The 12,792-nt window shown below is 40.4% G+C and overlaps 1 protein-coding gene across 2 annotated transcripts in view; it reads left to right on the top strand.

The window, feature by feature from the left end:
- tet2 (tet methylcytosine dioxygenase 2) overlaps positions 1-12,792 on the top strand; it is a 43,252-nt gene that overhangs the window by 26,244 nt on the left and 4,216 nt on the right. For both annotated transcript variants that reach the window (XM_080029623.1, XM_080029622.1), the window contains exons 2-9: positions 7,602-10,580; positions 10,658-10,748; positions 10,840-10,933; positions 11,049-11,257; positions 11,523-11,673; positions 11,766-11,855; positions 12,108-12,245; positions 12,351-12,693. In XM_080029623.1, the coding sequence (XP_079885749.1) occupies positions 7,646-10,580; positions 10,658-10,748; positions 10,840-10,933; positions 11,049-11,257; positions 11,523-11,673; positions 11,766-11,855; positions 12,108-12,245; positions 12,351-12,693 (4,051 nt within the window). In that variant the 5' untranslated portion in view covers positions 7,602-7,645. The remainder of the gene's footprint in view (positions 1-7,601; positions 10,581-10,657; positions 10,749-10,839; positions 10,934-11,048; positions 11,258-11,522; positions 11,674-11,765; positions 11,856-12,107; positions 12,246-12,350; positions 12,694-12,792) is intronic.

The following is a 12,792-nucleotide window of genomic DNA, read 5'->3' as shown; positions in this document are numbered from 1 at the left end:
TCGTTATCTTTTTACATATTAAAAAAATGCCAACAGAACATCCAAAATACAGCGTTTTACCATAGACTGTATACAAGAGGTTTTTACTCAATTACATCTCTATTCCAAGATCTTCTAGGCAAACAACAATCTATTAAGACAAGGCAACTGGTAATAATAAAATGCGGCGCTGGTGATAGCCCGAGGCTATGAGCCAATGCTACGATACCTTGAAACACATAAGCGCCTCCTAAGATGCTGGCAAAGACTGCATAAGGGCACGGCACGTTTCTCTGAGTGTTAAAGGACCTAACGTTACTTCATCTAATAAACAATATGTGCAAATTAGTTCCCTGATGAAGGCGAAGTAGGAAAGCACGCTAAAGTTAGCAGCTAATGCTAGCGGCGCTAACGTCACACGTTAAACAGGGTCGGATGTAGGCTTCAATGTGAAGTGGTACATAATTCAGTTTGTTTAAGTGTTTTACTGTCCCATGGACCTGTCAGATGCCAAACTTCCCCTTGACTTCTTCCTGTTTACATTTTGACATTACGTCAGCTTGCAGGCTGCTGCCTGAGCCTGTTCTGTTGTCTCCTACTACTAGTTAAGTATCTCCCCCTGCTGGTAGGATGTTTAATTGCTGCCCATACAGTCTTTGGTGCTGCCACATAGTGAAACTCATTGCTGTGCTGCCGGGCTCACACTGCGCAACACAATGGCTATATGATCGATAACAATTTCACGTGATCAACAATATTCTTAACGAGCAATGATCGAGCAATCGATTAATTATGCCCATCCCTAATAGGAACACATTTTTTATATTAATATGGTCTCTGAAAGGGTACAGTTTATTGAGTTCTTGAATTGCTTGATAAAGTGGAAAAAATATTGGAAGCTCGACATATTACAAATATTTGTACTACAACTACTGTACAGTCAAATCTAATGAACTGTTATTATAAACATGGCTACATTAATTTATAATATGTCTTGAGAAAAACTATATACATGATTAATATATATTTTTTATTTAAAGGGATTATTTTTCTTGTGGGTTAGTTGGATACTGTACATATACAATTTTTTTTTCAAAAGTTTTAGACTTTGGATAAAACATGTCATTTGAAAGCGACATCTCTTCTCCCAGAATCATAAGCAGCTCTAATTGGTTACAGATGTGAAAATCAGGCCAAATGATGGAGCACAATTATGTCAAATTAAACATGCCACAGTACCTCAAATATTTAGATATTATTTCTTTCCCCTCTCCCCCCCCCCCCCCCCCCCCCAAACATCAGTCACTGCCTATAGTGACCTATAGTAGGTTTACATTAACAGGAGGGCATTTGTTGGAATCTAAAGCTGGATCCAATTATGTTTTCAAAGCTTGCATAGCATATTTTTCTAAATCTGACCATAATAGCCGGCTTTTGTGATCTGGGACATCACTTAGAGCTCCAATGACATTATTTACTTCTTTTAAGTATACAGAGTGCTTAACAGACTTATTTTAATTTAAATCTGGAATAGTTATATCCACTTGCTTAAAAAATATATTGCCCTGTGTCTTGGAAAAACATTACTCACTAGAACCTAAATTGTTCTACGAAAAAAAATCTAACACTGATATTATAAAGACACCATGCTGTGCCAAACCATTAAAAAAAATGTGAAGCTGTATTTGATAGTGATTACCATAGGCTTAATATAGACGGAATACCTGTTGGTGTTTAACGGTGTGTCAGGGCAGCTGGTGATCAGGGTAGCTGGTGGCGGTAGCTACGTAGATGCCTGATCAAAAACCCGTAAACGTCAAATGTTTAATATGTTCATGTTGGCCGTAAGAATCCAATCTACTCAATATCGGTTTACACTTCCATAGCCTTTGAGTGGAATATACAATTTGAGGTAAGATTTGTGTCACAGTGTGCGTAACCAGCACGAAGCTTCGAGCCAGCTGTTGGCTGTGGTGGCCGATCACCAGTTGCCCTGACACGACCAGATTAGTTCGTGATAGCACATCAACAAATACCACCGATCGTATTTAATATGCATCACCTATGTTTCCCACTCATCACTATACATTACTCGGAACCCGTCCAGATTGTATGACTCTCAGTTTGAAAATCGGAGGACAGTAAATTCAGAAAACTAACGCGTTGCGTGGTAGACTTTTCTTTTTTCTTTCGTAGGATACTGAATACATCCTACTGTGCGTATGGCATACTTTGGGTAGGCTATGTGACTGAAAACTGTTTTTATCATGATGTTTTAAAATAAACCGACAAATGAATGCGACATAGAGACCTAGTCCTGGTTCATGTGTTGGATTATCTGGTGGTGACAGGCTTGGGAGGATATGGAGCTAGACTGTCGATGCCTTGTCAGTTTTAAATTGTACATTTAACGCTATTATTCAGATTTAGGCCTAGGCATAGCCTACTTCAGAAGGATTGGTGAGTATTTGTCCATACGCTTTTAGTGAAATGTTGTTTGTGGTAAGCTATTTGTGTGTAACCATTGAAGCGTGGAGGTGTGTGCTAGCTGGGGTTTACTGTGATATCAGTTTAACTTGTGAATGATCTGTACTACCGTGTTTCATACCGTTTTCATATCATCACTAATGTGTTTTTCAATACTCGGAGCCTATCGATGATGTGACTGATATCACATTACACTATTGTCAATGTATAAGGAAAACAGCAGCATTTTGCTATTGTAGCCTACGTAGGCTAGTTAGTCGAGGTGGACATAGAACTGCAATTCGCTCATTTGACATGAGTTTTTTTTTTATTATTATTATTTTTTTAAATGGTGATAATAACAAACTAGCACAGACGTTGTTCACCAAACTAGTGGCGTACTGATAAAATTCTGACACCGAGTAGTCGAGATAGATATGAGGTTGGTGGTTCGAATCTGACAGATACTAATTATTTTTCTTTTTTGGTTGGGGGCAAATGTAATCATCCAGATCAGGGCAACTGGTGACAGCAGACTCGATGCCCGCAAACGTGAAATGATTATGCCTACATATCCGATCTACTTAATATTTAGACTTCCATAGCCTACAGCTTGTTAGTGGAACAGTGTGAGGTAAGATTTATGTCTCACATGTGCGTAACAGCACGAAGTTTGGAGTCAGTTGTTGGTTTTGGGGCAAATCGTGGCGATCAGATTAATTTGTGACAGCACATCGGCACGCACGGGATACTTTTCTTGTAATTATAATTTCGTACTGAATACGTCCTATTGTTCATGTTGTCTACTTTGGTTATGTGACTGAAATAAGCTGATCATGATGTTTTAAAAATAAACCGACAAATGAATGCGACATAGACGAACTATTCCTGGTTTATTTGTTGGGTTATCTGGTGACAGCTATAGGAGCGTTAGGTGACTGTGTCGATGCCTTGTGAAAATAACGCAAACGTAAATAAGTTGGCTGTGTGTGGTTGAACAAGATGTGCTCGTCAGTTTTAAAAAGTTGGACATATATCGCTATATTCGGATACTTGAGAAGGGTCTGGGATTATTCTTCCATTCAGCTTTTTAGTGAAATGTAGCCACGGGTAAGATATTTGTGTCACAAGTTAAGCGTGAGGTTGGCTGTGTTAGCTGTGGCTAAGTGTGATAGAACCAGTTTAATTTGTGATTACACTTAGAAAAACGTCTGAAATACGATGGTATTTCCATCATCACTACAATGTGTTATTCACTACTCGGAACCACAGTCATTGCTTAGAACCAATGTAGATTTTAGCCTACATGGTCAAATTCGAGTATGAAGATTGAATGATAGTAGGCTATTGTTACTTGCTGTAGTTTGGTCTGGCTTTGAGAGACTAGGTAAGTGTAGAAAACAAATGATCAGGGGCGTGCAGTCTTTCTTAAAAGGATGCTATTTTACACATTTGTGGGTTTTAATCATATGGTTTAAGGGGTTCGGAGAGCGATAGTTGAAGCGAGATATGGTGACAGTTAGGCATAGCCTACGACGCGACGGAGTGTTGATATTCTTTCTGTTTGCTTACTGACAGTAGTGCGCATTGAGGTGTGTATTTTTGTTTGAGGAGTAGCCTATATTTGTAATGACAGTGACAGTGTGGTTCATGTAGGCCTGTATCTGTTATTTTGCTTTGTTGTAGGCCTATTTATTAGTCTGTGTGAGTGAACAGGTGAGCGTAAACAGTGGTGCTAGTAGGAAATGATGTGCAGGAGATACTGTAGGTGAGCCAGGTAGAGGTAGGTGCAGAGAGAGGTGAAAGCATAAGACACAAGTCTAATATTTGAGTTTAATTCAGACGTTTTGCTGGACACTGTGGAGTGGATCTAGAGTGCTTGAGTTTCTGCGTGCAGTCTGTGGAAGTTCTACCACACTGGGAGTAGCCTACTGTTCTTTTACTGACACTATTTCTGCACTGCCTGTGTTCAATAAAATCTCGTTTTAATGATCATTGTTGTTGTCTTTTCTTTTGTGATGCTCGTCTCTACAGAGCTTGTATTGCATATTTGAACTTTGATTTGAAACACTGTATGTGAAAAGGGTAGGCTAAATAATAGATCATCATAAAACGTTGCCAGTTGATTACTTAGATTAAAAAAATAGATTTTATGTATTACAATTTTTACAGAAATGTTTGAATGGATATTCAACTTTGCTATAGGCCTTTATACATGCATTTTCTAGGCTACATGTAGCCTATTTCCAGAATAAATGTATCATAAATCATACAACTAACAACATAAAGAATTATTCTGTAGGCCTAATAAACTCCAGAATAGTGCTAAGAATTTGAGGTGTACAAGTGAATGTTATCGAAAAAGAAAATAACTAGGCCTAATGTTGAGATAATGTCCGTCAAAGATGGGAGAAATATACAGATGCAAACAGACAAGGATTAGTCAAAGAAACACCTTGTAGCCTACATTTTGGACCGTTTATTTGTACTACACTATTCTGCAATTTGCTCATATTTGACAATTGTACTTTTATACTTCATTATTTGGCTATGGCAATACTAGCACCGTGCAGCTACGTCTGACTTAGTGGCGCACCATGTAAAATTCGGCCTGTGTAGTTTATTATGAATGAGTAGATGAGATCGCTGGTTCGACTCCGCCACGAATTAGTTTTCTTTCCCCCCGCGCAGAAGACAACAAATTGTATATGTACTTTGGGACCAAAGGTTGATCCTGCAAACGGTTTATAGCATCATGTTTTAAAATAAATCGATAAATGAATGCAAAGAGAGACCAGAGAGAGACGATGTTTTGAATAGGTTTATTTCCGGGTTTTTAGACAAGGGGTCCTAACTAGACACGCCTACGAAACATCTGCAAATGCCACCAGCTACCCTGATCACCAGTTGCCCTGACACAACGGCCTCCACACACATCCTCTACTGCGCGTCTACGTCTGCCTTTTTTTCACCGACCGTGTAATCAACCTAAGCGGCCACACATTCAACCTGGGACGCTACACTTTACCTCAGGTGGCTCGCCTATTTTTTTCTGAGAGCCGCGCGTCTCTCTCCTTAAATAGAGAAATACTCTGCTGAGAGTCATATTGACTTCATACAGGCAGCTTTCGCAGTAGTTTCACCATTTCCTGGTGTGTCCCTTTCAAAATAAAACTTCCAACAAGCGAGAATGTGGCCAAAAAAAAAAAAAAAAAAGGCAATGGTGCGCACGGATTACTGTCGAGACTCAATATTAGACTCAATATAAATCATATGCATCATAAATGACATGAAATAACATAATTTTTAATGGGAAATGTCTATGAAAACTATATGTAGAAAGACAGGGCTTTTAAAAGCAGCGTGTGGAGGCCGTTACTTTGTTAAAGTCAGTGAAGACAGTCAAATCTAGAAAGGTCAAATTAAGGAGTAAACATAAAAGAGAAATGCAACCATGCTTTCACAGGATTTGCAATTTATACTATACAGTAAGAGAACATCTGAATTCCATTACACCTGCCAATTATTTATGCATCTACAAAATCAGTACAATCATTCGGACAACCAGCTTAAATGGCCAACACTCTTTTTTTCCTTTACACTTAAATCTAGGCCCTCTTGGTCCTCATCAGCTGCCCATTCCTTTAGCATCTGCATGAGAGTTACCCATAATTATGATGGATTCGACTGCGGCTCATTGTGTCAGCTCACTGCAATTGTTTTGCAGAGGCTGGGTATGTGACATGCATTAGTAATTGAGGGAAGCAGAAAAAAATCAATGTTCTACTGGAATCTATTTGCGTTTGGCAAAGATAGCGCACAGGGAAAGCAAAAATTAAACCATAAGCTCTGTTAGCTACTTAAACCTCAGTACAGATATTATTTTCCATAACCCATTTTTTTACTTTATTAAACTATTTTTTTACTGGACCATCCGATCCCACTTTAAAAACATGAAAAGCTAACTCCTCAGTTTTGCCAATTAGAACCTATTAATTAAGCTTAATTTACCTACTTTTGCATGCATTAAGTACAGAAATAGTTTAGACGTTTGATAAACTGATGTTTTGTGTACTGTAAAATGCTACATTTAATTAGGGATGCACCAGAAATACTAGTCGGTTAATAACGTATTGCCCATCACTTGGACTTGAACATAACGTGTGAGAGAGAGAGAGAGAGAGAGAGAGAGAGAGAAAGATGAGAGCAGCACAAAGCAAAGTAAAAGGGTTTTCTTGACCGCTGCCTCAGCAGTCAGTCGATAAGCAAACAGTAGCCTACACTTACTTTAACAAGAAACATTATAAAAGACACACTTAAAATAACAACATCTGCCCATACAAAAACTAATGACTTGGATAACTTGACAGAGCAAACAATGTGTGTGAATCCAGCATTTACATTAAAGGCTTGTCAATTGGCTACAAGAATATTAAGGTTAAAAGGCTCCTTAAGTGTTTACATTGTGCTTGGTTTTCTCACTGTCGACTAGTCTACATTAAAACTTACGTTAAAACAGTGGGGAAATTAATCGCTTGATAACAAAAGGCTATAAACTTGAAAAGTTAATTTTATTAGCATATTAAACATAACAATGTGTTAAGGGTGAGGAATACCACTAACGAACAGCTGATGAGCAGAAACTGCTCCTACCATATACCATCTGGTACATTAACCTTGCATCCTACTTTCTTGAATCAACTAGACTTCTGTATCATTAAATATATTCTGTTCTTTGATATTATAATGAATAAACCAAAAAAAGAAGAAAAGTATTACCCTTAAATTCTACTCTATTGCAAGCTATTCATTCAGCTATTCGTCTGGAAATGTCTGGTACAGTGAAAGAGATGAAAACTGTGCCAAGAAAGCTACCATGGATGGTGCACTTGCATTCAAAATTGAGCATTCTTGTGGCTCTACTTCCTTTGTCCTCTGTTAATTTGGAGCTTTATACTTTAAACTACATTTGTTGAAACATGAATGACTTGACCCTAAAGCATCTTCAGTGCAACAACATATAGCATATTTTAATATGCACGTATTTTCAACTCCTCAAATTTAAAAAAAATCAGTTTGTAGTACATATTGCATTTGATATCATAACTTCGCTTGTATAATGAAGTAACCAAATGTTTTCCCACTTTAACTTACAGGACAGACAGAGGGCAGCCCTATTGATGGACTCTGAGCAGGCCAGATGGAAACAGAACAGGCCAGCCATGAGACGGAAGAAAGTTTGATATTGGCACAATTTGGCACACCTCACAACATCTCTCACAAACTCCAGAATGGAGGCAAGTTGTCAGAGGGAGATTCTCTGCAGATCACTGGGGATACTAACTGGAACCAATACAAGCCCAAAACAGGCACTGACTCCATGAAAAGGCACAGGGAGAATTGCAACAGCCCTGATTCAGTACAAGGGTTTTTCGATCAAGCATCATACATGACGAATAAAGAATTGATGAATGGAGAGTTAAAGAATGCATTCACTGAGCAATCCTTACTGGTTCACCAGCCCAAAAAACTAAAAGTAGACGCTGAGATTAAAGGAAATGACAACATGTGCTCAGGTTTGGTGGACAGCTTTCCTGAGTTGACAAAGGCAACAGAATTTGAATGCAATACCTCACAGAAAGATATTAAGTTAGATAAGAGGAACTGTAATTTTCCGAACGGAGATATTTTCGGTCTATCAAGAAATAAACAAGTTTCAATTCCAAATGGTGTTGTATCATCCCCCTCAACGATAGAAAGCACTCCAGGTGATCTATTAGAGAAAACTTTGTCTCAGTATTATCCTGAGCAAGTGTCAATTGCACCACAAACCTCTGGGCCACAGCTAGATGCTGTCAATGGTTCACTGCCAAATAAGTTGCCCAGTGATAATGCTCAAACTCCATCTTTGACCTCGAGATTGCCCAATTCAGCTCAGATGCCTGACTCAAAGCAACAGCAGCCTCTGGCATCAGGCAATGTTGAGGGAGGAAACAATTATAACAATTATGTATTGAATGGATACTCAAACAATTTTGAAGCAGACCACCAGCAGCAACATCAGCAGCCACCATCTTACTCTGGTCATGAGCTGTCTCTAGGTCAACTGCCTGGCATGATCCAATCCACAAATACTGCCCATAGCTCACAACAGCATCACAATGATCCACAGTGTTATCCAGATGACTCAAATCCTCAAGCTATATATGCGAAAGCTAACCAAGAGTTCAACCAGAACTCTTTTCTGGAGGGCAATGATCCTCTACAAGCAGCAAAAGCAGGTGGATATGGAGCTTTTCCCAATTCTGGGTTGCAGAAGATGGGGCAAAGTGAAGAATCCAGGTCTGGTCAGCTTCAACACCATGGCACTGACAGAGGGCACAATTATGGGATTCAATCCCATACAATTAAACACAATACTGTGAACCCACATGGAGCTGACAGTACGGGACCCATTGGGCCCAGTCTCCAAGAGCAATGTAATGGGTTAGAAAATGGGATGGAAAACACATCTCAGCAGAGAGCCAACTTATCATGTTCAACTCCCCTCAAGAGAAGCTGGATAGAGATGAACTCTTCACATTCACAGCAACAACCAGCAAGTGGCACGTTATCCCAGACACAAGAGCAGGAGATGTGGAGGGGCTTCCCTGCTAAGCCTCAGTCAGAGCAACAGGCAGCTCCTCCCCAGGTTCACTGCCAGATTTTGGAGCCAAATCCAGCGCAAAGATTCCAGGCACAGGGAGTTTTCACAGATACCAGTCAGGGATCTAACAGCTACCAGCAGCAACAGCAGGACTGTCTTCCAGCCCAAAAGCACTGTGCTCCAGCCCAGCACAACACTGCCCCTGAGTGGCAGCTATCAAATTCTAAAGCAACACAAATGCAGCAGCCTCTAACCCAGAAAATGCCTGAGCAGCATGTCTTCCCCCAAATTCAGCAGACAGATAACTGCTACCAAACCCAGATACATTCAGAGCACTTATCTGAAGACCCTGATCTGCAGGACATACTGTCACCTGGGTTTTTAGCAACACAGCAACAACAACAGCAGCACTGTCATCTACAACGTCCCCTGTCCCATCCGCCACAATTTGAAGGCCAGCAATTAAAGTCTCCAAATTACAGACCCCACAGTCAGCCTCAGCCAGGTCAGCAGCAGCTTCAACCTAACCAGCCTCTTAGAAACAATTCGGTTCAATCCAACAACCAACAGGTACAGCACTCTGACCATGCCACGTTCAGTTACAATAACACAACAGAGATGCAACAACATCAAAGGCAGTATCAACCAAACTCAGGCACAAGTAACCTCAAGCAATTCCAACCACAGCTGCCTAACAACCACTGCCACCAGCCAAACCACGCAGAAATCTCACAGACCTCTACACATTCACAACCTCACTTACCACAAGGTGTGCTAAACCAGCATGTATCAACACATATGTATCCAAAAGCTGAGCAGCAGCTCAACATAGCATGCGCTCAGTTCCAAATGGGACCTCGACTACCTCTTGGACCTGTGGGCCTCCAAGGAGACTTTCAGAAACATGCAGCTCTGCGTATGCACCTGTTACAAAGGCAGGAGCGCCAAGGCCCTCCTCACCAGCCCCAGACCATAAGTGATCCCAAACAAGGTCTGAGAGCTGTGAAAATGGAAAATGGACCCAGATTTGAGCTCCCTGGTTCACATCAGCAGGAACAACAGTTACAGATGCGAGAGGGAGGCATAAGAGGAATGCATGTCAAGCAGGAGAATCAGCAATCATTCTGTGAGCAAAACAAGAAGAATGGAAGCATCTTGGCCTCTATGGAAAAAAGCCTTAGTCAGTACCAGCTTTCCCCTGTGTTTGAGAAGAAATCCCTTGTTGTTAACTCCATGAATAAAGTCAAGGTGGAATCTTCTGGCCCCGTCACAATCTTGTCAACGAACACTGATCTGAGTGGAGTGGAGTCATCATCAGCTGCCTCAGCTAATGTTGCTCTAAAAAAAACACCCGATTCTACCCCTAAGAAGGAACATCTCCTGCAAAGCTTTATGGAATCTCCTATGAAACTATTGGACACCCCTATAAAGAATCTATTGGATACCCCCATGAAAACACAATATGACATTGCATCCTGCCACTGTGTTGGTGAGTATCTTATTTGTTCTGTCATGATTAATCAGTTAGTCTGTACATATTAATCTATTCCCCTTTATGATATTTAGAGCAAATCAGCGAGAAGGATGAAGGCCCATACTACACTCACTTGGGGTCAGCGCCTAGTGTTGCCAATATACGGGAGACGATGGAGAAGAGGTTGACCGTGATCTGAAATATTGAAATAAATTGGAAACATAGATTGTGTACCATTTTAATCCTGTGTTTTTTTAAATTTCTGCTTTAAAAGGTCTGGTCTAACCGGTCGCGCCATCAGGATTGAAAAGGTTATATACACTGGCAAGGAAGGGAAAAGTACACAGGGGTGTCCCATAGCCAAATGGGTAAAAATCCTTTTAGTACATTTCACATGAGAAGTAGGCATATCAGCTGTCCATATATCTTGTATTGCCTCAAATATGTACACCTGCATAAATTCGTATGACTGCCATGCTTCAGGTTATTCGTCGCTCCAGTGAAGAAGAAAAGCTACTGGTGTTGGTCCGGGAACGTACTGGTCACACATGTGATGCAGCCTGCATCGTTGTGGTAATCCTGGTCTGGGAGGGCATCTTGCCTAGCCTTGCTGATCGTTTGTACCTTGAGCTAAGTGAAACCCTAAAAAAGCACGGAGCCCACACCCAGAGACGCTGCGCTCTCAATGAGGAGTAAGTAGCAGCACTCAGAAATGAGTTTGTTAAACAAACAGAATACCCGATAATTGTTTTTATTTTACAAGACAGATTTAAATTCAACGTTGCCTTTATTCTATAAACACACCTGTGGCTTTTCTTTCCATTTGCTTTTTCTTCAATTCCTACTTGTTTCTTTACACCACGTCAAAAGGTTCCGAGTTTGATCTTCAAATCATCAATGTTGAGTAATGGTACTAATATTAAGGGCAACAATAACACATTTCATATCACTTTTCAGGAGGACCTGTGCATGCCAGGGGTTTGATACTGAGGCCTGTGGGGCATCATTCTCTTTTGGCTGCTCCTGGAGCATGTACTACAATGGCTGCAAGTTTGCCAGGAGCAAAGTTCCAAGAAAATTCAAGCTACTAGCAGATGATATGAAAGAGGTATTTCAAATAGATCAAAAACATGTGCACCATGGTTATCATAATTTATAATGCCAATTAGGGTAACTTGAAACTGAATCTTTTCTTTCAAGGAAGAGAAAATTGACCACAACTTACAAAATCTGGCAACCGTATTGGGCCCCTTGTATAAAACCATGGCACCTGACGCTTATGGAAACCAGGTGAATATATCTAGACATTGTACTGACTGCTTGCCTTCACATATTTACAACTTAATGTTTCATTCATAAATATGCAATGCAAATGTCCTGTTTCTAAAAGGTATAATTAAATTTCAGATCAAATTGAAACCAAGCATGCTTTTTAAATCACATGTATACAATAATAGTGAGTGATTTACCTTGTACACAGGAATCATTACAATAGTTTGAACCTTACGCTGAGCAATGTACTTTCTGTTGTTCTGGACAAAGGTGGAACATGAACAGAGAGGAACAAATTGTCGTCTGGGACACAAGGAGGGCCGTCCCTTCTCTGGTGTCACTGCTTGTATGGATTTCTGTGCCCACGCTCACAGAGACCTCCACAACATGCAGGGCGGCAGCACTGTGGTAAGAAAATCTTAGAGAATGTATATCCCTTTAAGATATATGATATTGATACATAGACTCAAACTGCATGCTGAACAGTTAGTTCACGTCATTCTGTTTTTCCAGGTGTGTACATTAACACGGGAGGATAACCGAGAGATTGGAAAGATACCAGAGGATGAACAGCTCCATGTACTGCCCCTTTATAAGGCCTCCAACACTGATGAATTTGGCAGTGAGGAGGGTCAGCAGGAGAAAGTGAAGTCAGGCGCCATCCAAGTCCTCAGTGCCTTTCGCCGCCCGGTGCGCATGCTTGCAGAACCCGCCAAGTCTTGCAGGCAAAAAAAGCTAGATGCTAAGAAGGCAGCTGCCAACAGGAATGCCATGCTGGACAGCTCAAATGATAAGGCAGAGAAGGCCAAGTCAAAAGTCACTTTTGAGAATACTGCCCAGATCACTCCTACGGCAGGTAGGGTAACATTTATTGTGTAATATAAAAATAGTATGCTAAATAAGTCATCAATTTGTATGGACATTTGTAAAACATACTTACGGGATTGGATATTTG

The sequence above is a fragment of the Ammodytes marinus genome (genome assembly GCF_949987685.1).
Source record: "Ammodytes marinus genome assembly, chromosome: 6".
Classification (NCBI taxonomy): domain Eukaryota; kingdom Metazoa; phylum Chordata; class Actinopteri; order Uranoscopiformes; family Ammodytidae; genus Ammodytes; species Ammodytes marinus.
Note: the sequence above shows the minus strand (reverse complement) of the source record. Positions and strands in the feature narration are given on the sequence as shown.